General features: G+C 46.2%; 1 protein-coding gene across 1 annotated transcript in view; it reads right to left on the reverse strand.

Moving 5' to 3' along the window:
• The window catches only part of Dapk2 (death associated protein kinase 2), a 110,205-nt gene extending 93,190 nt beyond the window's left edge, over positions 1–17,015 (reverse strand). Inside the window, exons 1-2 of the mRNA XM_042687998.1 lie at positions 16,996–17,015; positions 12,359–12,455 (exon numbers count right to left, since the gene is read on the reverse strand). Of these exons, the coding sequence (XP_042543932.1) occupies positions 12,359–12,450 (92 nt within the window). The 5' untranslated portion in view covers positions 12,451–12,455; positions 16,996–17,015. The remainder of the gene's footprint in view (positions 1–12,358; positions 12,456–16,995) is intronic.
• Positions 17,016–27,797: the final 10,782 nt, after the last annotated feature.

The raw sequence follows: 27,797 nt of genomic DNA on the forward strand, positions 1-27,797 counted from the left end.
GACTCTTATCTCCAATTAGCCACCAAAAGGCTGGAAGTGGAGCTGCAGCTCAAGTGGTAGAGGGCTAGCCTTGAGCTCAAGGATAGTGCCTAGGCCCTGAGTTCAAGCCCCAGAACTGACATAAAAAAAATAAAATAAAATGAAGTGAGGCTTCTCAGAACCCTGAGTCCCCAGAGACCCAAAATGGATGGAGAGAGGGAAGACAGGGAGGGACAAATGGGCCTTTCTACCTACCCATGCTCCCCAACATGGCACCCACACTAGCTTTGTTTCTACTCAATGCCAGTGGTGCTTCCTTAATAGCTCTCCTTTCCTTGGGTGGTGGGTGTGAGGGAGTAGACACTTGTTCTGCCAAAAAATAATGTAGCTGAGACATGGAAGATCAAGAACCAACATCTAAAAAGTCCGTACATAACAAAGGAGAAAACAAACTTTCTATGAAACTTTTACTTCTGACCATTGATAGAGAGTAATAATTACTTGTGGGTTTTTGTGATATAAATGGTCCCAATGAAAAGAATGGGAATTTGGAAAGAGGAGTAGACAACAATGTCTATTTTGCCTGCTTGGGGTTCTCAGTTAATGGAGTGGCTCTGTTCTTAGCTCCAGGGCTAGGTCTCTCTCTCACACACAAACTTACAACACACACACACACACACACACACACACACACACACACACACAATGGGCCAGATTTTGTCTATAGGGCTGTAGTTCTTTTGTCTCTGCACTAGACAGTGTAGGAGCCCTTGAAGAATAAAGGTCTTGAATTGAAAGTCTGTCCAAGGCTATTTTGGGGTTGGGGCAATTAGAAAAGATAAGGAAAATCAGGTGCAGGTGACTCATACCTGTAATCTTAGCTACTCAAGAGGCGGAGGATGTAAGGATTATGGCTCACAGCCAGGCTGGGCGGGAAAATCTATGAGACTCTTTGGTTCAATGAACCAGCAGAAAGCTGGAAACAGAGCTATGGCTCATTTGCCAGTCTTCAGCAAAAAAAAAAAAAAAAGCCAAGCAAGAGCCCAATGCCCTGAGTTCAAGTCCCAGGATTGCCAAAAGGAGGAGGAGGAGAAGATCTCTTAACTGGAGCTCTGGGAGTCCTGAGGACCTTGTAGATCTCCTCTCCTTTCTTCCTCCTCCTCCTCCTCCTTCTTCTTCTCCTCCTCCTCCTCTTGCTCCTCCTTCTTCTTCTTCACAGGGCTTGAACTTGGGACCTGGGCACTGTCCCTGACCTCTTTTGCTCAAGGCTAGAGCGCTACCATTTCTGGTTTTCCAGTGATTAACTGGAGATAAGAGCCTTACAGACTTTCATGTCTGAGGTGACTTTGAATCATGATCCTCAGATCTCAGCCTCCTGGGTAGCTAAGACTACAGGTGTGAGCCACCAGCACCTGGCTTCTCCTCTACTCCTTTTGGGCAAGGTAGGCAACACCTTCCATCTTTAGGGAAGAGCTCTCTGCCTGAAGCCATGTCTGGCCTAGGTTAACAGAATCTGAGTTTTCCTTTTTTTCTTTTTTTTGTCAATCATGGGGCTTGAACTCTGGGCCTGAGTGCTGTCCCTCAGCTGTTCAGCTTAAGGTTAGTGCTCTACCACTTAAGCCACAGTGCCACTTCCTGAGTTTTGCTTTCTCTATGTTGGGTTGTGAGTGGAAATTCAAAGTATCCATGTAAATATAATATCAACACCATGAAAAAAAAAAAAAAACATGAAGAAACAGAAATGAAATGAAGGGGAAAACACAGAATACTTTAACTGCTTTCAATTCCTGACTGAAAATCGTCACCTATCTTGACAAAACTCTTTAAACTACCAAAACCCCACAGAAAACAATGACAGAGAGTGGGTAAAGCCATGAGAGGCACAGTGCACTGGTTTCGAATTTCCAGTTTCAAGCAGTAAAGCCAATCGGTCAGAACCTTTGCCCTGGTATGCCACTCTGGGAATACACCCAACAGAAATAAGGCAAAGAGAGGAAACTGAACAGATGTGTACACAGAAACACACTTATTTTTAGCAGGGAGAAACAATGGAAGAACGCAAAGTAAACTGGGAATGCATGTATAAGTAGAATATTATGAAGTGAACAGAAGTCGATGGTTTGTATTTATTTTTAAGACACTAATATTCTCCAAAACTATCAAGCATATTGGCACACACCTGTAATCTCAGCATTAAGAAAGGATTATGGGGCTGGGAATGTGGTTTAGTGGTAGAATACTTGCCTAGCATGCATGAAGCCCTGGGTTCCATTCCTCAGGACCACAAAAAAGTTGGAAGTGGTGCTGTGGCTCAGTGGTAGAGTGCTAATCTGGAGCAAAAGAAGCTCAGGGACAGTGCCCAGGCCCTGAGTTCAAGCCCAGGAATGGCAAAAAGAGAAAGACAGAAGGAAGGAAGGAAAGATGGAAGGGAGGAAGGAAGGAAGGAAGAAACAGAAAGAAAGAAATGAAAGGAAGGAAGGAAGGATTATGAAAAAAAAAGGCAATGGTTGGAAGTATGGTTTAAGGGGTAAAGCTCCTGCCTAGCAAGCACAAAGCCCTGAGTTCAAACCCAGTACCAAGCCAGATGCCAGTGGTTCATGCCTATAATCCTAGCTACTCAAGAGGCTGAGATCTGAGGATCGTGGTTCAAAGCCAGCCTGGGCAGAAAAATTCCTGAGACTTTTATCTCCAACGAATTCCCAGAAAACTCGTAGTAGAGTTGTGACCCAAAGTGGTAGAGTACTTGCCTTGAGCAAAAGAGCTTAGAGACAGTACAAAGGCCCTGAGTTCAAGCCCTGTGACTAACAACAACAACAACAAAAATTAGCTTGTTAGCTTGAGGTCACCCTTGGCTGCAGAGTAACACTCTGCCTCAAAAACAAGAACAAAAACAAAACTAAAGGGGCTGGGAAGGTGGCTCAGTGGTAGAGCGCATGTCTTGCATGCCAGAGGCCCTGGGTTCGATTCCTCAGCACCACATAAGCAAAAAGAAAAAAGCCAGAAGTGGCGCTGTGGCTCAAGTGGTAGAGCGCTAGCCTTGAGCTGTAGAGCTGAGGGACAGTGCCCAAGCCCAGAGTTCAGGCCCCATGACCGGACCCAAAAAAAAAAAAAAAAAAAAACTAAAATCTACCTGGAAGGCAGAGATTGGAAGACTAAAGTTCAAGGCCACTGCAGGCAAAAGTTAGTGAGAACTTGTCTCAAAAACAAGCTGAGCTTGGTGATGTATGCCTGCAAGCCCATCTTCTTAGGTGGTGGAGATAAGAAGTTCTTGGTCCAAGGCCAGCCTGGGCAAAAGACCCTATCTGAAGAGCCAACTTAAAGCAAAAGGCTAGGGTTCAAGTAATACAGGACTGGCTTAACAAGCAGAAACCTTGAGTTTAAACTCCAGCCCCAAATCAAAAACAAAACCCTATGATCGTGGTACCACATAGGATCCTGTACCGAATCTTGTACTGCAGAGAGAAAGACTTATGTGGAACTCTAATGGGGAAACCGATGAAATTGGAAAGTGGTTGCTTAAATTAAGATATTAGCCTGGTATTGGTGGTTCACGCCTGTAATCCTAGCCACTCAGGAGGCTGAGAGCTGAGGATCATGCTATAATGCCAGCTCAGGCAAGAAGGTCTATGAGACTCTTATCTCTAATTAACCACCTAAAAACCAGAATTGGAGTTGTGGCTCAAAGTGGTAGAGTTCTAACCTTGAGCAAAACAGCTCTGGGACAGCATCCACGCCCAGAATTCAAGCCCCACATTCAACAAGAACAAAATTAAAATATCATGTTAATATTAAAATATCTTGACTTGTGATGAACAGGAATGTCTGTGTCTTCAGGAGATATGTAATGAAGTATTATGGGATGCAAACATATTATACCTGCAACTTATTCCCAATGGGTAGGAACAATAAATGATAGATCAAGCAGGGCGCTGGTGGCTCACGCCTGTAATCCTAGCTACTCAGGAGGCTGAGATCTGAGGATCGCAGTTCAAAGCCAGCCCGGGCAGGAGAGACCATGAGACTTCTATCTCCAATAAACCACCAGAAAACCGGAAGTGGTGCTGTAGCTCAAGTGGTAGAGCGCTCACCTTGAGCTGAAGAACTGAGGGACAGCACCCAGGCCCAGAGTTCAAGCCCTACGACCGACAATAAATAAATAAATAAATGATAGATCACCGAGAAGTAAGTAGATAATGGATGGATGGTTAGATAGATAGATAGACAGATACATAGCCTGATTCAGAAAAAAAGGAAGGAAAGCAAAAAGAAAAGGAAATGAACAGAAGAGAGAAACACAAAAGAGGAAAAATGTTAGCAATTGGGATATCTGGTCAAAGTACTTTTCTATTACATTTGCGATGATTTCAAAACAAATTTCTAAGTACATGTTATGGACATGGATATATCCATATCATATGGATATATGAGAAAAGTAAAAAAATAAAACCAGCACGGGCTGGGGATATAACCATATGGCAGAGCACTTGCTTAGCATGCACAAGGTCCAGGGTTCAATCCCCAGAACCACAAAAAACAGTGAAAAAAAAAAAAAAACAACTCCAAGCAACTCCATCTCCAACAGAAAAAAAAAAAAAAAGTATAATGTAAACTAGGCTGTGAGCCCCAACCCTCAGGGCCAGCGATTTACATGTGTGCTGAGCTCCCTTCTGACTGAAGCCTGTGTAATATAGCCACTCTGTCGGAGTGGCTTTGTGCTTTGTTCTCCTAACAATGGGTGACAAAGGTACCTCCCTCCCTGCCTCATCCTCAGCTTCTGTCATCCGGGTCCCTCAGCAGTCTGTCCCCCTGACAGCTCTAACCCTTCAACCTCCTCTGTGCTCTCCCCAGGGCTCTGCTCCTCAGTCCTAGCACCTGCTACACAGCAACTAGATCAGACTAGACAGAGGAACTGTTCGGAGTGAAGGCTTCCTCCTTTGAGCTGGTACGTTCTGGGGATCCCTCCACAAGCATGAGATCCAGACCATGTGTCTATTTCCTTTGCTTTAGTGTGTGTGTGTGGGTACATGCACGCATATGCGCACACATGTGCGCATGCACACACACACGTGCAATGCTGAGGGTTGACCTCAGAGCCTGGGCACTGTCCTTTAGCATTTGTCACTCAAGGCTAGCACTCTACCACCCAAGCCACGGCTTCACTTCTAGCTTTGTTGGTGCTTAATTGAAGACAAGAGTCCCGTGGATATGTCCTGCACCAGCTGGCTTTGAACTGGAATCCTCAGATCTCAGTTCCCTGAGTAGCTAGGATTACAGACATGAGCCACTGGCACCTAACTCTGGTGCCCTTTTGCGTTAGTCTGGCTCACAAAGCCCTCCATCATTCAGGAAGACCATCCTTTGTTTTCTTCTATAGGTCAAGGGCATGGAAGGTCTGCTAGGCCTGCTGTGGTGTTAATAGGACCAAAATGGATGGAAGTACCTTTACCTTGCTCCTCAAAGTTGAGGGGCTGCTGCTGGCTCCCCTCACCCACCTCCCCTTTTTCTGGCCACTCCCCACAGTAAACTGGGCCACACTTACATGACCAAAAGGCCCACAGTGGCTCACAACTGCCATCCTAACTACTCATGGAGCTGAGATCTGAGGATCATTGTTCAAAGCCAGCCTGGTCAGAAAAGTCATTAGACTCTTATTTCCAATTAACCACCAAAGAGCCAGAAGTGGAGCTGTGGCTCAAATGGTAGAATGCCAGTCTTGAGCAAAAAAGCTCAGGGACAGTGCACAGTTCCTGAGTTTAAGTCCCAGTACTAGCAAAAATAAAATTTAAGAAAGAAATGACTGTAGAATGGAATCTCACCAATAGAATTGTGTGGCCTGGTGTGGCCTTGCTCTGGGTGTATGTAGAGAGCAGCTATATCTGATTGGCCTTTCCTCTCCCTGACAGATAAAACTCTGTAGCCTAGACACCAGAATTTGAACCATATCAACCCTCATCACCCTGAGTCCCAGCCTCTACCAGGATTGGTGATAGCTGAAGGATCTAAAAGATGGATTTTAGTATATTTTGTGTTATTTGGCTTCTCTGGGCCTTGTTTCCTCATCTGTCAAATGGGAATGAGATCAGGCTCGTGTTGTTCCGGAAGGATGGGTAGGACACAGTTCAGACTGTCAGAGGACAGGAGATTGCTAACACATTTCCAGCAGCAGGAAATGCCAGCACTCACGAGACTGAGAACCTCAAAAAGCCCAGAATGAGGTAAAGGATAAAGCTCCATCCTGAGAAGTTTCTGGCTTTTATTTTTTTAAACTGTCTCTGAGATACGCTGGGTCCCACAGAATGGAATTTCCTGCCTGGCTTCTTGGCTATAACACAACTTTTTTTCTTGGGGTTCAAAGCTAGCCTAGGCAGACTAATCCATGAGACTCTGTCTCCAATTAACAAAAAGCTGGAAGTGGAGCTGCAGCTCAAGTGGTAGAATGCTACTCCTGAGCAAAAAAAAAAAAAAGCTAAGGGATAGCACCCAGGCCCTGAGTTCAAGCCCCACACCAGGACCAACAAAAATGAAAATACTCTTGAAAATAGGCACAATAACATTCAGGGCTCAATACCTTTACACATAACCAAACTGACTAAGGGAGGGTATACTTAGAGGAAGAATCGAGAAACGTAATTCCTCTGAACAACGAATGTACTGCCCATCAAAATGAATACCAGGAAGTGGAGACATGGTTTTGGAGGGTGGGCAAAGCGGAGAGCTTTTAAAAGGAGGGAGGAAGGGAAAGCAAATGCAGTCGTTACGTTCCATGTATATTACACAAAAAATGAACTATGTAACTTGAGGGTAGGGACAGGATGGGGATGGGCGGGGGGGGGGGGGGGGGGGGGGAGGGGAGGAGGGAGAAAATGGGTGAAAACTATGTACGGGGTGACATTGACCAAGAATCATTGTACCTATTACCTGACTTATGAAATTGTAACCCCTTTGTACAACTACTTAATAATAATAATATTAATAAAAACAAAACAATAGCTGTTGAGCTAATGCTGCTGGTCCTGTGTGTGTGTGTGTGTGTGTGTGTGTGTGTGTGCTGGTACTCAGAGCCAAGGTGCTTAGTGTTTTTTTCCTCAAGGCTAATACTCTACCACACGAGCCACAGCTCCACTTCTGTGCTAGTCTTTTTTTTTTTTTTTTTTGTAAGTCATGGGGCTTGAACTCTGGGCGTGGGCACTGTCCCTCAGCTCTTCAACTCAAGGCAAGAGCTCTACCATTTAAGCCACAGCGCCACTCCCAGTTCTGGTGGTTCATTGGAGATAAGAGTCTCATGGACTTTCCTGCCTTTGCTGGCTTTGAACCTAGATCCTCACATCTCAGCCTCCTGAGTTGCTAGGATTACAGGCGTGAGCCACCAGTGCCTGGCTTGTGCTAGTCTTTAAATTGGCTTAAGCTATCTTCATTCCTTAGCAGCTGAGGTCTCCTTGTGTTTGCCCAAGCTAATCCCAAATTCTTGGGTTCAAGAGATTTTCTTGCTTTGATGACCTCTCAGAGTAGCTGAGCCTATAGGCATTCTCCACCATACCCAATGTTAAGTAAGTTTTTATCTGTTTTTTTAAACCAGCTCAGTACAGTTGAGATGTTTTGTGTTTGAATTCTACTTGCTCTGCATCCTTGCACAAATTACCTCCTCTCTCTGATCCTTACTTTTCTCATCAACAAAATAGGGGAGACAGTGATTCAAATGTTTGTTTCACAGTAACATTTTATGGCCTTGTGTTAATATACTTTATATTTTATGTAGATTTTAATACTATATAGTATATTTATAAGCTATTTAGTATATTTATAGTATATATGTTATAGTATATAGTATAGTTATATACTATATAGTATATTTTAATACTATATATTTTATGACTTTATATTAATATAAGTAAGGGAAATCAAAATAGAGGAAAATAATTGATGAATAGGAAACAAGAAATCACTGATCATAGGGCTGGGAAGGTGGCTCAGTGGTAGAGCGCTTGCCTTGCATGCATGAGGCCCTGGGTTCAATTCCTCAGCACCACATAAGCAGAAAAAAAAAGCTGGAAGTGGCGCTGTAGCTCAAGTGGTAGAGCGCTAGCCTTGAGCTGAAGAGCTGACGGACAGCACCCAGGCCCAGAGTTCTGGCCCCACGACCAACCAAAAAAAAAAAAATACAAATAAAGAAATCACTGATCGTTATATGCTAGTTATCTTAAATTGCTTCACATACTCAGGTGTATACTCAACTATCTGAAGCTCACTGACTGTCACTTGGACCTGGTGCTAGCACTGTGCTCCTGGGAATTGTCACTCCTTCACAAATACTACCCCTGCTACCTTGCACTCTGCTATGCTACCTCCAGAGTCAAACAGAAGAGGCTAGTCTATATTCTCTTCCGTTCCCTAGGGACACTCAAGTGAATGGAAAATGAATCTGTGTTTTGTAGATCTTTATAGGGTGGTGGTTGAGTCCCAAATTAGAAGTCAGATCACCAGCTCTTGCTGTGACTGCGGACAAGCCACAGGCCTGAGTCAATAGGTAAAATAAGCCACTGAACTGGGTTTCTCTCTATGAGCCCTGCTCCAATATTCCCCTGATCTACCCTCTTGCGAGATGCTCAAACTTGTCCCCCATCACCCTCCAAGTAGTCCCCACAAAAACACACAACCTCCAGCATCCCAAGAAGGTAGAACTCAAAAGTGAGCATAGCCAAATAGGGGCTCACCACTAAGAACCAGGGGCCAGAAGAGTCCCCTTCACCAGTTAAGTTCATAAACTACATCTCCCATGATCCTCTCTTGGAGCATCCTGTCCTTCACCCTAAATCCTTCCCCCGGCCTTTCACACACCTGAGGATGATTCATCCGCTCTGCTCATGTGTTTAGTGATTTTCTCCACCACTAGATCACAGACTTCAAGTGAAGAGAAGTATCTGTTTACCATTGCCCTAGGCTGTACCTGGCACATAGTAGGTCCTGAGTATGCTGAATGAAGACAAGGAAGAGAAAACACAGGATTGTCACTTCCAGAAATTGAGTGGCTGGGGGTAGCATAGGTGGAAGGAACGAAGGAAGGCAATTAATTGTTGAGTAGTTGCCTGAAAACAGCTCTAATTCCAGCCTGTTTCTATGTCCATGACAAGACTTTTCCACAGTTTGAATCTCAGTCTCCCCAACTCTCAAAAGATGGATCTGGAAGAGAGGACCTCCAATGGTATTTCAGCTCACCTTACAAATCTTAGCATAGCCAAATATAACTAGCATATCCAAAGCCCCCAGGCCTCAGACAGTGTGTGTGTGTGTGTGTGTGTGTGTGTGTGTGTGTGTGTGTGTGTGTGTGTGTGTGTGTGTGTGTGTGTGTGTGTGTGTCATGCCCCTGTACTGGGGCTTGAACTCATGGTCTAGATGATATCCCCTTAGTTCATGTCCTTAATTTACAGAGTAGAGGAGGTATGGATTCTCCCATGAAACTGCCTCTCTTTCCTTCTCCAGAGCTTCTGCTCCAGCCAACCTCTCAGTTTGCCAGTCCCAGCTCCAAACCCAAGCCCAGCCCAGCTCTGCTCCTGTATCATGCATGCAGCTGTCTCTGCTGCCCGGCTAGAGCTCAGACAGAGACGTCTGTGTCTTGCTTGTCTTGGTGCACATGGCACCAAGCACAGATCCTACACCCAGGACGTGGCAAGGCAGAGCCACCAAGGTACCACTGACAGGGTCTGCCAAGATCTGCTACAGAGGATGCCACTTCCCAGGGGCAGGGGCAGCAGAGTTTGTGGTGGAGAAGCTGGGTTACCATTCAAAGGCTGATGGAGGTGCAGCACCCTTAGCCTTTGGCTCTCAGCTCCAGCACACTCCCAAGTCATCAGTGACAACCAGTCTCAATAGAAGACAAAGGGAGCCAGTGCCAATGGCTCACACCTGTAATCCTAGCTATTCAGGAGGCTGAGATCTGAGGATGATGGTTCAAAGTCAGCCGGAGCAGGAAAGTCCGTGAGACTCTTATCTCCAATAAACCACCAGAAAACTTTAAGTGGCGCTGTGGCTCAAGTGGTAGAGTGCTCTCCTTGAGCTGAAGAGCTGAGGGACAGCGCCCAGGCCCAGAGTTCAAGCCCCATGACCAACAACAACAACAACAAAAAGACTGAAGTATCCTCTCTGAGACCTGCAGTTACTAGCTCCCCTAGCCATCTAACCAGCAGGCTAAGAATACCAGCCATTCACTGGTCGTCATATACCGGTAATGCTAGCTACTCAGGAAGCTGAGATCTGAGGATCACAGCTCAAGGCCAGCCTGAGCACAAAAGTCTATCAGACTCTTGTCTCCAATGAACCACCAAAAAGCCGGAAGTGGAGCAGTGGCACAAATGATAAAGCACTAGCCTTGAGGAAAAAAAAAAAAGCTCAAGGACAGTGCCCTGAGTTCAAGCCTAAGAAAGAAGAGGAAGGAGAAGGAGGAGGAGGTGGCAAGGAGAAGAAAGGAAGGAGAAAAAAAGAGGAGCAGGAAGAGGAGTGGAAGAGGAGGAGGAGGGGGAGGCAGAGAAGGAGTAAGAAGAAGATGATGGCAACACCCCTGAATCTGACACCCCTACCATGTTCTATTCTCTCTTCAAATAAAGAAAAAACAAAGCATTAACTTCCAACCCAAGAGTTCTAGAAAAGGAGAACGCCCCCTCTGTTCGCGTACTAGATACAAAGGACACCTCCAAAACTGCCTGGTTTCACACTTCTGGATGCTTGGACAGGTAAGGCTGAGTGCTTTTGAGCACATTTCAGTAGACAAGTGCTGTACTCACAAGCAAGAGCAGGACAGGGGGCAAATGGACTAGTGTGCGCCTGCAACTGGACTGGCCAGAACCTTGCCTTTGTCACTTGCTGCCTTAGCACCACAGAGCAACTTGCTGAAACTCAGAACCCGTTTTCTTGTCTGGAAAGAAAAGTAAAGGTAATTCCGATTTCCTACATTGTGAATCAGTCATTGAGATGAACGTGTAACCACTTTAAAAATGCCATGAATATGAGTTGTTGTTAGAAATGGAAGGCCAGAAAGGAACTTTGGAAACACCCTAATTTATTTCCTACAAAAAAAAGTAACTTCTTCCAAGCTAGGTGCCAGTGGTGCACATCTGTAATCCTTAGCTACTCAGGAGGCTGAGATCTGATTATCACAATTTGAAGTCAGCCCAGGCAGAAAAGTCAGGGAGTCTCTTTTTTTTGGTCAGTCATGGGGCTTTAAATTCAGGCTTGGACACTGTCCCTGAGCCTCTTTGTGCTCAAGTCTAGTGCCCTACCACTTTGAGCCACAGCACCACTTCCAGTTTTCTGGTTATTAACTGGAGATAAGAGTCTCACAGACTTTCCTGCCCAGGACCACGATCCTCGCATCTCAGCCTCCTGAATAGCTAGGATTACAAGCATGAGCCACTGGCACCTGGCCAGGGAGAATTTTATCTCCTATGAATCATTAAAAAGCTGGAAACTGTGGTGTAGCTCAAGAGATAGAGTACTAGCCTTGAGCAAAATAGCTAAGGGACAGTGCCCAGGCCTTGAGTTCAAACCCAGTACCAACACACACACACACACACACACACACACACACACACACGTAATACTAGATTTCAGAATTTAGCTTAGTTTTGCTTTGTGGGGTAAAGAAACTTGACAAAGTACCAAGAAACTCAGATCCTAGGAAACTTCACGACTAGGTTCCCATGGCTGTTACTCAATGCAAATCCATTTTCAGAAAGATGACTTCATCTCCCAAGGAGAATCCCAGGAAGGGACTCTAAGAAGAAAACCAACAGGTCAGGTCTCTGTACAGAGCCGAGAGAGGGCTTGGTGAAGAAAAAAAAGTAAGATAAAAAATAAGACCAAGCATTGGTGGCTCATACCTATAATCCTAACTACTCAGGAGGCTCTGATCTGAGGATCAAAGTTCAAAGCCAGCCCTGGGTCATAAGTCTGTGAGACTCTTATCTCCAATGAACCAACAGCACACTGGAAGTGGTGCTGTGGCTCAAAGTGGTAGAGTACTAGCTTGAGCTGAAGAGCTCAGGGACAGTACCCAGGCCCCAAGTTCAAGTCCCACAGCCGAAAGAAGGAGGAGGAGGAGGAGGAGAAGGAAGAGGAGGAGGAGGAAAAAGAAAGAAGAAGAATGCAGCTGGCAATAAAAACAAACACAGACTTCAGTAATTCTAACCCTTCTGTTGGTCCATCTCTCATTCCAGAGAGATGGTAATTTGCAGAGTCACAAGTGTGAATAAACCATGAGCTTGTTTTTTAAAGCGTCCCACTAAACTTATTAAGACAAGCCCATGCTTTACAACACCGATTGACCAATGGAAGTCCAACTGGTCCCCATCTCCCATCCCCTCATCTCTTCATTCTTTGCCATTCTCACCTCCCCAGCTCCTCTCCGATTTCGTAAAAGTCTTCCACTCTCTGCTGTTTGAACGGCTCCATGTTTGGGCTCCTCATTGAGGCCTGGACCATACAACCTTAAAATGGAAGGGGAAAAAAATACTTGAGGTGAGAGCAGCCATGCAACTAGTACCAGCCCAAGAGTTTGAGACTGGTATAGCATATTGCCCACCAGGGAGCAAAGAATTGAACAGTAATCCGTAGCCCTGGTCTTTACAAGACTCTGCTCAAGCTTTGCTGCACTTGTAGCTGAGCTCTTTTTTTTTTTTTGGGTCTGGTCGTGGGGCCTGAACTCTGGGCCTGGGCGCTGTCCCTCAGCTCTTCAGCTCAAGGCTAGCACTCTACCACTTGAGCCACAGCGCCACTTCTGGCTTTTTTCTTTTTGCTTATGTGGTGCTGAGGAATCGAACCCAGGGCCTCATGCACGCAAGGCAAGCGCTCTACCACTGAGCCACCTTCCCAGCCCCTATAGCTGAGTTCTTGAGTCATCCTCATTCTAATTTGTTCAGGAGACAGAAATTGAGTCCTTTTTATGTCTTCAGATCTGTCTGCTGAGGTCTCAAGAAACAGAGCCTTGGTGAACTTTAACTATCTGTTCAATTAATTCCAGATCTCGTAAGCAGCAGCTATGTCATCGCAATGGAAAACACAAGTGCCGGATGCTGGTGGCTCACACCTGTCATCCTAGCTACTCAGGAGTCTGAGACCTGAGGATCACTGTTCAAAGCCAGCCTAGGAAGACAAATATGTAAAACTCTTATCTCCAATCAACCACCACCAAAAAAAAAAAAAAGCCAGAAGTAGAGTTTTGGTTCAGTCTTGAGCCCTGAGTTCAAACCCCAGTAGCAAGCAGTACCCTAGTTTTGAAGTCAAAGTTCCAAGTTCAAGTCCAAGTTTGCTTGCATCAATTCAAGTAAGCTGTTAGTGACTTGACTTGCTCATCTGTGAAAGGGGACTAAGGCTAGGGGGGGAAATCAATACCTAATCATGAAATTGTTTTGGAAAAGATGAAAAGGCCATGGAAGGCAAGGGATTACCATGACCTCAGCTCCTGTAGGGGTGTGTCACCGTATGCAGAGTTTCAACAGATTAGTAATTGTTCTCAATCATTACCCCAAGGGGAACATGGGCGGAGAGGGTATGACCAATTTCAACAGACACCAGGAGTCCAGAGCCTCAGGTGCTGCTTCCAGCTTTGCCCACAACTAGCTGGGTGACCTCATTGCTGCTCAACGCTGCCTTGGTTTCCTCATCTAGCAATCAGAGCTAACTCTTGTCTGCCCAGAATGGAACCCAGGACAGTTCTGAGCACAAAGAACCTTCATTCTTTTACCACAGGAGACTCGGATCCCCTCAATTAATCCTAGGGCAGCTACAAGCCACCCTGGACAGCACCCCAGGGAAAGACTCAAGGGTACAGGTCTGCCAATCACAAAGACAAAACCAAGCTGCCAATGCCAATATCTCCCAAAAGTCATTAATTGGCAAATTCTCTAGAGCTCATTTGGGCCAGCATAGACAGCTTTTTCTCTGCCTGCCAATCAAATGCCAACTGTACCCAGGTGCCGTGAACCTCCAAAAAACTGTTTCCACCAAGCTGGATGAAGGGGCAAGTACAATATCAAGTGGCTAGAGCTGGTGTAACTCTCAGCATGTACACATCTCTCTCCTCCATCATTGCCTTCTGCAAACCAGAGCTCCATTAACCAAGGCTACCTCTTCCCTCCCTTCCCAGAAGACTCTTGGGCAGAACTGGCCTGGCTTCCAGGTCTCCCTTGAGGTCATCTGTCTATTGGCATCCGAGATCCATCATGCATGCATCTTCCTCCCTGCTTGGGCTCTATTCTGTGTACGTGTGTGTGTGCATGCGTGCATGTGCACACGTGTGTGCTAGTCCTAGGACTTGAACTCAGGACCTGGGCACTGTACTTTAATTTTTGTTTTTTGTTTTTTTTCTCAAGTACTCAACCACTTAAGCCACAGCTCCACTTCTGGCTTTTGCTAGTTAACTGGAGATAAGAGTCTCACAGACTTTCCTGACTGGGCTGGTTTTAAACCACAATCCCCAGATCTCAGCCTCCTGAGTAGATAGGATTACAGACATGAACCACAGGTGCCCAGCCTGGAAATGTTTCTTAATATGGGTATATAATATAGGACTCCTGCCTACAGCTCAAATACCAGGAGTACACACAAAGAGACCGCACAATGTAGGGGCTTTCAGACTCTGCTTCAGAAGCCAATAGGATAAGAGGAAGTGGGGGAAAGCTCCAATCCATCCATGCTATGGGCTGGGTTTTTGGGTAACGAACATTTGAAACCAGCACTCTCTGCTCTAACCCACTTATTGGACAAAAGGAGGAAACTGAGGTCCAGATAGGGGAAGGTTCTGGCCTTAGTCACCCTCTGTGCCAAGGCCATCCTGAAGGTAGTCACAGGTCACTCTGCAAAATTAACTCTTTGAGCTCCTCCCAGCTCAGTGCATGGGAGAGAAATGAGGACCACAGAGGAAAGCAGGCAGTGGTTTAGGACAGACAGACAGACACACACACACACACACACACACACACCATGAGGAAGTATCACACACAGGCTGCTTAAACTAACATGCGAAAAACAAAACAACACCTCCATCTTTGTGGTAAAGATCCAGCCCTCTGGGTGACCCACATGTTCACCCCCATATCTAACAAACAGGAAGGCATCGAGTGTCACCTCAGGTCTCATTCCTGCCAGTAGAAAACTGGCTGCAGGACAGTAGATATCTATCCAAAACACACACCCCTGCCCCCCTGCCCAAGCCTCCCAAGAAACACTGGATTGTCAGTGGGACCATTTTAAGTGCTAAAAATGCATCCAGGGCTCTGAGCCCAGTAGCTCATGACTATAATCTGAGCTACGCAGAAGGCTGAGATCTGAGTGAGGACTGAAGTTCAAAGCCAGTCTAGGGAGGATTCATTTTTTCAGTGGGCTGTGGGGCTTTAACTCAGCCTGAGCGCTGTCCCTGAGCTCTTCAGCTCAACACTAGAACTCTACTACTTGAATTACAGAGCCACTTCTGGTTTTCTGGTGGTTAGTTGGAGATAAGAGTCTCACAGGGCTGGGAGGGTGGCCTCATTGGGAGAGTGCTTGCCTCACATGCATGAGGCCCGGGGTTCGATTCCTCAGCACCACATAAACAGAAAATGCCAGAAGTAGTGCTGTGGCTCAAGTGCCTTGAACTGAAGAGCTGAGGCACCCAGGCCCAGAGTTCAAGCCCCATGACTGACCAAAAAAAAAAAAAAAAAATGTCTCACAGACTTTCTTGCCTGGGCTGGTTTTGAACCATGATCCTCAGCCTCCTGAGTAGCTAGGGTTATAGGCATGAGCCATGGGTATTCAGCCAGGGAGGATTCTTATCTCCAATTAACTACCAAAAAGCTGAAAGTGGAGCTGTGGCTCAAGTAGTGGAGTGTGCCCAGGCCCTGAGTTCAAGCCCCAATACCAACACACACACACACACACACACACACACACACACAAATCTGGGGAAAGGAGTGGTTGGAAAATCTAGCTTTAACTAAAACAGCTAAAATGCCATCTCCCCCCCCCTCCTCTCTGTCAACAGGACTCCCCTAGAAACATCTATACAGCTGTAACTGGGCAGGCAGAGCAGCAGCCCCTAGGGGGCTCCCCTGGGTTTCAGAGTACAGGCACTGGGAGGGGGGGGTCCCCTCCACCAGCCTGAGGCAGCTACCACCCTAATGCACTCTTTCTCCGCATACCCCTAATATCACTGCCTACTCATCTCCGCTTTGCGGAGTTAGGGTGAGGGTTAGCTGGATCTTTGCAAGCTATGAGAATGCACAATGCCCAGCCCAGGGACCAGGTCAACTGTCGGCAGTGCCCTTACACAAAGCCCTTCACCCCAGCTTGCCACAGACTAGCCAGCTGCCCCCAGAGCACCCGAATTCCGCCCCAATGGAGACCCCTTAAGTGGAGATCTACCCACCCATCCCTTAGTCCTCTAAGAGGCTTAACTGGGCCACTGCACGTGTACCCCAAACCCCTGGTGGGGGACGGGGTAGGGCGGAGATCAAGAGGTGTGAGTAGCCAGGTGGCTCAAGCCTGTAATCCTACCTACTTAGGAGGCTGAGATCTGAGGCTTGAGGGTTCAAAGCCAGCCTGGGCAAGAAGGTCTGTGAGACTCTTACCTCCAATTAACCAGCAAAAAAAAAAAGCCAAACGTGGAGGTGTGGTTCAAATGGTAGAGTGCCAGCCTTGAGCAAAGGAAGAAGCTGAGGCAGCATCCAAGCCCGGAGTCTCACACACACACACACACACACACACACACACACACACACACAGTTGTGAGAGGCAGGGACAGTGAGGCATGGTCTCTGTCCCCTGCCCACTGGCTCCAGGCCTCTGGTCCCCATCTCCTCCCTGCTCACCAGGCCTCTCTGCCCAGCCGAGCCCAGGCTAGCCACCCTCTCCCCATCGAAGGTTGCTGCAGAGCTGGGCCTCCCCAGACTACAGCAGGCTGGGGGCCCCCTAAAGCCCCGCCATAAACTCCTCTGCCCCCCCCCCCCCGTCCCGCCCCGTCGAGCCCCGCAGAGAGCTGCGCTTGTTACTCACGGCGGGCGGGCGGCGCGGGACACCGAGGAGGGGGTGCGGGGGGGGGGGGGGTAAACCGGGGCGCGGTGGGCACTGGAGTGCGGCCGGGGTGGGGTGGGGGGGTGCCACCCGGGTGCTGGGCGCTCGCTCCGCCGCTGCCTCCGCTTCCTGCGCTGCTTCGGGTCGGACCAGCCCGGCCGCCGCCGGGGAGCCGAGGGGGGCGGAGCGGCCGGGTCCCGTCCCAGGCCCGGGTTGGAGGCGAGTCCGGCCCGCCCGGCTTGGGGTTCTGGGGCGCCCCCTGCTGGAAACCCCCTGCGGATGGCTCACAGGGTGGGGTGGTGGAGTAGGGGGAGGTGGATGGGGTCTGACAGAGGCCGGGCACCCCCAGGGCTCCAGGCTTCCCTTGGTCAGATTATCTCTACACCCCCCACACACACCCCCCCCCCCCACCAACCTCATGGATGGGTCTGGAAAGTTCCCCAGGGCAGGGACTGCAGTGGACACACACCTGCCATACCCCAGAAAGGCCAGGCCTCATCTGTCCTGGCACCGTTGTAGTGAGCACTGTCCCCCAAATCATCATCAAATCTTCCCAGGCTCCAAGGTTCACTCCTGTAATCCTAGCTACTCAAGAAGGCTGAGATCTGAGGATCGCGGTTCAAAGCCAGCCCCGGGCAGCAAGGCCATGAGATTCTTAATGCCAAATGAACCAACTAAAAGGCAGAAATGGACCTGCGGTTCAATTAGCTCAACCTCCCTTTTTCTGGGGAGCGGGGAGGGCGGGGGAGGACCACGGCTTGAACTCGGGACCTGGATGGTGTCCTTTAGCTTTTTACACTCAAGGCTGGTGCTCTGCCACTTGGGCCACACCTCCACTTTCAGCTCTTTGGTGGTTCATTGGAAGCAATCATCTCATTGGGGTTTCCTGCCAGGGCTGGCTTTGAACCTCAATCCTCAGATCTCAGCCTCCTAAGTAACTAGGATTACAACAGTGAGCCACCAGCTTTGAGGCTTCCTTTCTTCCTTCTGCCAAAAGATCCCAGAGGGATGAAAAGGAATAGTAGTGCGGGACAAATGGGGAGAAGGAAGTGGAAATAGAATTAAGGCCAAGTTTAGTGGACATGCTTCAAGACAAGAATATTTCACTTAGGGGCTGGGAAGGTGGCTCAGTGGTAGAGCGCTTGCCTTGCATGCATGAGGCCCTGGGTTCGATTCCTCACTCAGCACCACATAAGCAAAAAGAGCAAAGCCGGAAGTGGCGCTGTGGCTCAAAGTGGTGGAGCACTAGCCTTGAGCTAAAGAGCTGAGGGACAGCGCCCAGGCCCAGAGTTCAGGCCTCCCCCCCCCCAAAAAAAAAGAATATTTCACTTAGGGGAAGGAAATAGAAAGACTACTTGCTAGGGCGTTCATCCCTAAATCTCAGAGAGGAGAGTTAACAATCTGGCTCATCCCTGTTGATATCAGCAACCCAATTATTTATAAACAAGCCATCCCAGCCTTGATCGTTCAAAACACAATTTTCATGACCCCATCCTGTGATTCATTTCTGCTTCACACTGTCCCGGTCTTCAACAAGAAAGGCTTATGGGCTGGCACTGGCTTAGATGGCTGAGAGGAGGAATTATCTTGAGATAGCATATTCAAAACTGGGCTGAGCATCTACAAGCTGCTTCTCCATAGCATTCTACCACTTTTAGCTACAGCTCCACTTCCAGTTTTCTGGTGGTTAATTGGAGACAAGAGTCTTATGAACGTTCCTGCCTGGAGCTGGCTTTGAATCATGACCCTCAAATCTCAACCTCCTGAGTAGCTAGGATTACGGGTTATAGGCATGAGTCCTGGGACTAGAACTGGAGTCCTGGGACTAGAACTCAAGGCCTGGACACTGACCCTGGGCTTTTTTTGCTTGAGGCTAGAGTTCTATCACTTTGAGCCATAGCTCCATTTCCAGCATTTTGGAGATTAGAACCTCATGGACTTTCCTGCCCAGGGTTGGCTTTGAACTGCTGTCCTCAGATCTCACCCTCTTCAATAACTAGGGTTACTGGCAGTGTGAGTCATAGGTGCCCATCTCAAGGGGTTATTTTTCAGATGAGAAAATTGAGGCTCAGAGAATGCACAAGGTCTTACCTCCCATGGAAACTTCCTGGATGTACTCCAAGAGTTAAATGCCTCTCTCCTCTGAACCCTACCACTTCTGATTTGATCCTTTCTTTTTTTAAAATTTTTTTTGGGGGGAGGTCTAGTCATGGGGATCTGAACTCTGGGCCTGGGTGCTGTCCCTCAGCTCCTCAGCTCAAGCTAGCACTCTACCACTTGAGCCACAGTGCCACTTACGGCTTTTTTCTGCTTATGTGGTACTATGGAATCGAACCCAGGGCCTCATGCATGAGAGGCAAGCACTCTACCACTGAGCCAACTTCCCAGCCCCTGATCCTTTCTTATCATTCCCTTTCCACTAATTTAGTTATGATTAGTGTCCACTCTTGTTTTGTTTTGTTTTGTTTTGTTTTTGTACTGGTACTGGGACTTGAACTCAGGGCCTTGGTGCTGTCCCTGCACTTTTTCTTTTTTTTTCTCTTCTTTTCTTTTTTGATCAAGGCTGGCACTACTTGAACAACGCTCCACTTCCAGCTTTTTAGTGGTTAAATTTGCAATAAGAGTACCACAGACTTTTCCACCTGGGCTGGCCTTGAATCTCAATCCTCAGATCTCAGCTTCCTAAGTAACTAAGAATTTTAGGAGTGCGCCATCAGCACGCAGCAGCATCTACTTTTCTTATCTTCAAATTCCACACAATGTCCATTCTGAACTCATAGAATACCTGGTATCTCTAGCCCAATAAAAAGTTGTAAACTAGGGCTGGGAAGGTGGCTCAGTGGTAGAGCGCTTGCCTTGCATGCCTGAGGCCCTGGGTTCCATTCCCCAGCACCACATAAGCAAAAAGAAAAAAGCTGGAAGTGGCGCTGTGGCTCAAGTGGTAGAGTGCTAGCCTTGAGCTGAAGAGCTGAGGGACAGTGCCCAGGCCCAGAGTTCAGGCCCCACGACTGGACCCAAAAAAAAAAAAAAAAAAGTTGTAAACTAAACTGGGTGTCAGTGGCTCAATCTGAGGATCACGGCTCAAAGCCAGCCTGGGCTTTGAGACCCTTATCTCCCAATTAACCACCAGAAAACCAGAAGTGGCACTGTGGCTCAAGTGGCAGAGCACTAGCCTTGAGCTGAAGAGCTGAGGGACAGCGCCCAGACCTAGAGTTCACAACCAGTACACACACACACACACACACACACAAGAAGGGATCATAAAAGAAGGGATCATCTCTTGTTTTCTATTGTCTGGTCCTAATACTCAAGGGGATTGAGATTGAAAGATGACTCGATCCTAGGAATTCAAAACCAGTCTGGTCGACACAGCAAGAGCATATCATTTAAAAAATAGACTTCAGGAGGGTACCTGTAATCCTAGCTACTTAGGAAGCTGAGATCTAAAGATCATGGTTTGAAGCCAGCCTGGGAGAAGTCCATGAGACTCTTATCTCCAATTAACCAGCAAAACGTTCAAAGTGGAGGTATGGTAGAGTGCTAGCCTTGAGTGAAAGAAGCTGAAGGAAACAAGGCTACTGGTGAAGAAGTAATTGGCAGGCAGTGGCAGTGGGGATATGCTAAAAGCACATTTTAGTCCTAGGACTTGAACTCAGGGCCTGGGCTCTGTCCCAGAGCATTTTTGGATTTTGGGGTTTTTTTTGTTGTTTTTTTTCTCCTCAAGGATAGTGCTCTACCACTTGAGCCACAGATCCACTTCAGGCTTTTTGGTGGTTCATTAGAGATAAGAATCTCATGGACTTCCTTGCTTGGACTAGCTTTGAATCAAGAGCCTCAGATCGCAGTCTCTTGAGTAGCTAGGATTACAGGTGTGAGCCACCAGCTCCCAGCTTAAGCTATTTTTGTCATTCCTTAAATGTCTGCCACTGAGCGCCGGTGGCTCACATCTGTAATCCTAACTACTCAGGAAGCTGAGATCTGAGGATTATGGTTCAAAGCCAGCCTGGGAAGCTCAAGAGCTCAAGGACAGCACTCAGGGCCAGAGTTCAAGCCCTATGACTGACCATATATATATATATATATTTTATATATATATATATATATATTATATATATATATATATATTTTATATATATATATTTTATATATATATATATATATATATATATATATATATATATATATATATAAAATCTGTCATGAACTCTCCTGGGGGAGAAGTTAGATCTTGTTTACCTTTGCACCACTCCACTCAGACTTGGCCCTGAGTAGCTTTTTTTCTTTTTCTTTTCTTTTTTTTTTTTCGATCGTGTGGCTTATACTCTGGGCTTGAGCGCTGTCCCTCAGCTCTTCAGGTGACTTGAGCAACAGCGCACTTCTGGTTTTCTGATGGTTTATTGGAGATAAGAGTCTCACGGACTTCCCTGCCTGGGCTGGCTTTGAACCGCGATCCTCAGATCTCAGCCTCCTGAGTAGCTAGGATTACAGGTGTGAGCCACCAGCTCCCGGCTCTTGAGTAGTTTCTTGGTGTCAGATAAAAGTCAGGCTTCTGACAGGGGGCTGCTTGCAGATCACCAGGTACCGGATTGCAGAACAGCGGATCGCCAGGAACAGAGAAACCTACCAGCCGGGAGTCTCCAGGAGGATCCCACCCCACCCATCACTCTCCACCGGAGCGGAGAGGCTCCATCCCGCCAAAGCCGCCCGGCACCAGCAGCGCCACAAAGGGACCTGTCCGCAGAACACCCGCCCAATCGCGATCGCAACGACCCGGCGGGGGGCCGCCCAACCCAGCCCGCAACCACCCCAACTGAACTCGGACTGCAACAACAACTGACGGACTGCAACAACAACTGACGACCTACAGGGTGAGTACCCATCAGGGGACAGGGAATCCATCAAGGGAGACCAGAGCTGGAGGGAATCCCCAGACCCTGACCTAGACTCCCTACCCCAACACCCGGACCACAGGACCCACTAAAACTGGGAACTGTTCGAGAGCCCCACCAGCCGGTGGAGCACACTCTGCTGGCCAGGCCAGAGCAAGAGCGCCCCGGGAAGGGAGCTTAAATGCTCAAGCCAGGAACAGTGCCCCTGGGTCAAGACTACCAACAGTAGAAGAAATTTGAACTGTGTCCTCCAGGCTGCATAACCAAGGTGGTATACACATTAGCACAGGCCTAACGAGCGCGCTCCAGGCTGGGGCCGGAACCAGGCCAGGGGACCGGCGCCTGAACAAAGCAAAAAGGGTCAGAAGTGGGGCTGTGGCTCAAATGGTAGGGTGCCAGCCCTGAGCTGAAGAGCTGAGGGACAGCACCCAAACCTAGAGTTCAAGCCCACAACCAGCCCAAAACAAACAAACAAAAACACATCAGGAGCCCATAGCAGACTCCAGTATTTGGGAGAGTGCATCCAGAGCATCTGATCTTCCCAAGAGCACCCGCAGGAGCAAACACAAGCAGTCTAGGCTGCTCAACCCTTCCAAAGGCGGGAATTGCTACAGCAGAGAGCTGAGAATCCTAAGTGAATAGCAGCTGGAAATAGGCTCCCAACAGAATCCAGATCAGACACAGACTCTCTCTACCAATAGAGAATCAGCAACCAAGCAAAGACAGACACACCAAAACAAGATTGAAGAGCAGTCTCCTGAACCCCCATGCGAAAATCACAGAGAAAAATCACAAGGTTTACCACTACCCAGGACAGCAAGCTCACCTCAAAAGCCAGCAGCCACGCAGGGGAGAGCCCCAGTGGGAGCAAAGCAGGAATGGAAGACAAAAACTACATCCAAGGGTTGCTGGAGGCAATGACTCAAGAAATAAAGCGAGAAATGGATCAGAAATTGAAAGAGCACAAGGATGAACTATCAAAAGATATACAGGATATCAAACAAAAATTGGATGCAAAAATAGAAGCTGCACAAACCTCAGTAAGAAGTGAGATAAACGCCAAATTAGAGGTAATGCATACTGATATCACCTCATTGAGAGGTGAGATCAGTACTCTGAGAACCAACATTGAATCCATAAAGGGATCCATTTCCACCATGCAAACCACAATAGAAGCCACAGTCAACAGAGTGAATGAAATGGAAGGTAGAGTGTCAGATACAGAAGACAGAATACACCAACTGGACCAAAAAGTGACAGATATGGAAAAATCACTCAAATTAAACCAAAGGGAAATTCAAGAGCAAGCAGATAATGCTAAAAAATTTAACCTTCGCATAATCGGAGTGGACGAAGGTGAGGAATTCCAGAGCAAGGGAATGCAACACCTATTTAACAAGATAGTCAATGAAAATTTTCCCCACCTCAAAAACGACCATCTTAACTACATCACAAAAGCTTATCGAACACCCAACAAGCAAGATCCCAGGAGAAACACTTCTAGGCACATAATAGTAACAATGATGGATCTGAATAATAAGGAAACAATCCTGCATGCAGCAAAAATGAAGAAGGAGCTATACTACAACGGGAAAAAAATTAGAATCACTGCAGATCTCTCCACACAAACAATGAATGCAAGAAAAGCCTGGGAAAGCACCATACGAGACCTGAGAGCCAATAACTGCCAACCCAGACTGATATACCCGGCAAAGCTAGCATTCACATTCGATGGAGAACTGAAAACTTTTAATAGCAAAGAAAAACTAAATGAATACATAAACATTAAGCCAGCATTACAAAGAATTCTAAGAGGGGGGACACAACCTGAAGAAAGCAACCAGGAACTGGGACCTGCCCCAAACAGGCATTACTCAAAGTCTAACTGAGCAAGCACAGGAGGAAAGGAAAGAAGAAAAACTTAGGAAAACGGAATGGCAGGGACAACAATGCATCTCTCTATACTTTCTCTTAATATAAATGGGCTGAATTCGCCAATTAAAAGAAAACGAACTGAGGACTGGATCAGAAAACAAGACCCATCCATCTGTTGCCTTCAGGAGACCCACCTCTCAGCCAAACATACAAACAAACTCAGAGTGAAGGGGTGGAAAAGGATCTACCAATCAAATTCCCCCAATAAGAAAGCAGGTGTAGCTATCCTGATATCTGACAAAATAAACTTTTCATTAAAATCAGTACAGAAAGACAAGGACGGACATTACATATTAATAAAGGGAACAATCCAAGAGGAGGATATAACCATCATCAACTTATATGCCCCAAATATCGGTGCACCCAGATATGTTAAACAAATGCTCTCAAACTTACAGAATAAAATAGATCCCAATACGATAATACTAGGAGACTTTAACACGCCACTCTCACCAAAGGACAGGTCTACCAACCAGAGGATTGGCAAAGAAGCTACCGAATTAAGTGAGGCCATACTTCAAGCGGAATTAACTGACATCTACCGAGTATTTCACCCTAAAACAACACAGTACACATTCTTCTCAGCAGCTCATGGAACTTTCTCCAAAATAGACCATATCATAGTTCATTCAAGGAACTTAAGCAAATACAAAGGGATCGACATAATCCCCTGTATCCTATCTGACCACAGTGGAATCAAGCTAGCTCTCAATAACAAAGCATACCGCAGAAATTTCTCTAATACATGGAAATTGAACAGCACACTCCTTAACAAGGCCTGGGTAACAGAAGAGATCAGAGAAGAAATAAAGCATTTCCTAGAACTCAATGAAAATGAAAACACCTCACAAAGAAACTTGTGGGACACAGCAAAAGCAGTCCTGAGGGGCAAATTTATTGCCCTCAGTGCCCACATCAAGAGAATGGAGACAGACCAAGTAAATAATCTCATGTTGCAACTAAAACAGCTAGAAAAACAAGAAAAAATGGGACCTAAAGCTACTAGACGAAGCCAGATAACCAAATTGAGAGCAGAGATTAACCAATTAGAAAATCAGAAAACCATAACCAAAATAAACCAAACAAAAAGCTGGTTCTTTGAAAAAATAAACAAAATTGATGGCCCGTTGGCAAGATTAATTAAAAAAAGAAGAGAGGAAACCCATATTAATAGGATTAGGGATGCCACGGGAAACATCACAACACGTACCCAAGATATCCAAACAATTCTAACAGACTACTTTCAAAAGCTATACTCTCTAAAGGAAGAAAATCTGGCGGAAATGGATGCATTTTTAGAGAAATACAAGTTACCCAAACTGAGCAAAGAAGAAGTTAACCAATTAAATAAGCCAATATCCTATAATGAGATACAGGAAGCTATCAAAAGTCTTCCAACAAAAAAAAGCCCAGGACCAGATGGATTCACAGCAGAATTCTATAAGACCTTTAAAGAAGAACTAATACCCATACTCCTCAAGCTCTTCAGAGAAACAGAGAAGGAGGGAGCTATCCCAAACTCATTCTATGAAGCCAATATCACACTCATCCCCAAACCAGGCAAAGACCCAACCAAAAAGGAGAATTACAGGCCAATCTCCTTGATGAACACAGATGCAAAGATCCTTAACAAGATTCTAGCTAACAGAATCCAGAAACACATAAAAAAAATAATACACTATGATCAGGTAGGCTTCATCCCAGAGACACAGGGATGGTTTAACATACGTAAGTCAATAAATGTAATCCAGCATATCAACAGAGCCAAGGTCAAGAATCACATGATTATCGCCACAGATGCAGAAAAGGCCTTTGATAAAATTCAACATTCATTCATGCTAAAAGCTCTGGAGAAAATAGGAATAGAAGGAACATTTCTAAAAACAATAAAAGCCATTTATGACAGACCAATAGCCAATATTATACTTAATGGGGAAAAGCTACAACCAATCCTCCTAAAAACAGGAACAAGGCAAGGATGTCCACTGTCTCCACTCCTCTTCAACATAGTCCTAGAACCCTTAGCCAGGGCAATAAGGCAAGAAAAAGACATTAAAGGGATCCGCATAGGGAAAGAAGAAGTGAAACTATCCCTTTTTGCAGACGACATGATACTATACCTCCACGATCCCAAAAACTCCATCCCCAAACTTTTAGAAATCATAAGTCACTTCGGCAAAATAGCAGGATACAAAATAAACCCACAAAAATCAGTTGCCTTCCTATACACTGATAACGCACAGGAAGAGAGGGAAATAAAGGGAGCAACCCCATTCACAATAACCTCCCAAAAAATAAAATATTTAGGAATTAACCTAACCAAAGATGTAAAAGAACTATTTAATGAGAACTATAAAAAGTTAAAGAAAGAAATTGCAGAAGACACTAGGAAATGGAAAGACCTCCCATGCTCCTGGATAGGCCGACTTAATATAGTAAAGATGGTGATACTTCCAAAATTAATATACAAATTCAATGCAATTCCTATTAAAATCCCAATGACGTACATCACTGAAATACAGAAAACAGTCCAAAAATTTATATGGAACAACAAAAGACCTAGAATAGCCAAAACAATTCTAGGGGATAAAGACAATATGGGAGGGCTATCCATGCCGAACTTCAAACTCTACTACAGAGCTATAATCACAAAGACAGCATGGTACTGGCACAAAAACAGACCCGAAGACCAATGGAACAGAATAGAAGATCCAGATATAAATCCACAGGCCTACAGCCAGCTGATATTCGACAAAGGAGCCAAAGACATACAATGGAAGAAACACAGCCTCTTCAACCGCTGGTGCTGGGAAAACTGGGCAGCCACATGCAGAAAACTAAAAGTGGACCCCAGCCTATCACCATGCACCAACATCAACTCAAAATGGATTAAAGACCTTAACATTAAACCTGAATCTCTGAAACTACTGCAGGACAGAGTAGGAGAGACACTTGAACTAATAGGCACAGGAAGGAACTTCCTGAACAGAGTCCCAGGGTCACAACAAGTTGGAGAGAGACTCGACAAATGGGACTACCTTAAAATAAAAAGCTTCTGCACAGCTAAATCTATCGCAACTAAGCTAGAAAGACAACCAACTAATTGGGAAAAAATATTTACCAGCAATATATCAGACAAGGGGTTAACATCCTGTATATACAGGGAACTCAAGAAACTAATCCCTCCCAAACCTAACAAACCAATTACTAAATGGGCAAGGGAACTAAAGAGGGACTTCTCAAATGAAGAAATAAAAATGGCAAAGAAACACATGAGGAAATGTTCATCATCCCTGGTGGTGAAGGAAATGCAAATAAAGACAACCCTGAGATACCACCTTACCCCAGTCAGAATGTCCCACATCCACAAATCAGCCAACGACAAATGCTGGAGGGGATGTGGAGAAAGAGGAACCCTATTACACTGCTGGTGGGAATGTACACTTATACAACCACTTTGGAAAGCAGTCTGGAGGGTCCTTAGAAAGCTAAAGATTGACCTCCCTTACGACCCAGTCATACCACTTCTAGGCATCTACCCTGAACAACAGGAACCAATATACAAGGACACGTGCACCTCCATGTTTATTGCAGCACTGTTCGCAATAGCTAGGATATGGAAACAACCTAGGTGCCCCACCACAGATGAATGGATCCAAAAATTGTGGTATCTATACACAATGGAATATTATGCAGCCATTAGAAATGACAAAATAATGGCATTTGCAGGGAAATGGATGGAGCTAGAAGGAATCATGTTGAGCGAGGTAAGCCAAGAACGAAGAGACAAACGGTACATGGTCTCCCTCATAAGTGGATGCTAAATCCAAAAGGTTAGTGATACGACAAAACTAACAGGACTTAAGAAACAAAGAACTCCCGCTCATCTGGTTGAACCACTACTAAATATCCTCATGCTGCTGATCACAAATATGGTATATAACATGTGAACACTGTTAT

This window comes from Dipodomys spectabilis, unplaced genomic scaffold, assembly GCF_019054845.1.
Source record: "Dipodomys spectabilis isolate Male_0828 unplaced genomic scaffold, ASM1905484v1 ptg000108l, whole genome shotgun sequence".
Taxonomy (NCBI): Eukaryota; Metazoa; Chordata; class Mammalia; order Rodentia; family Heteromyidae; genus Dipodomys; species Dipodomys spectabilis.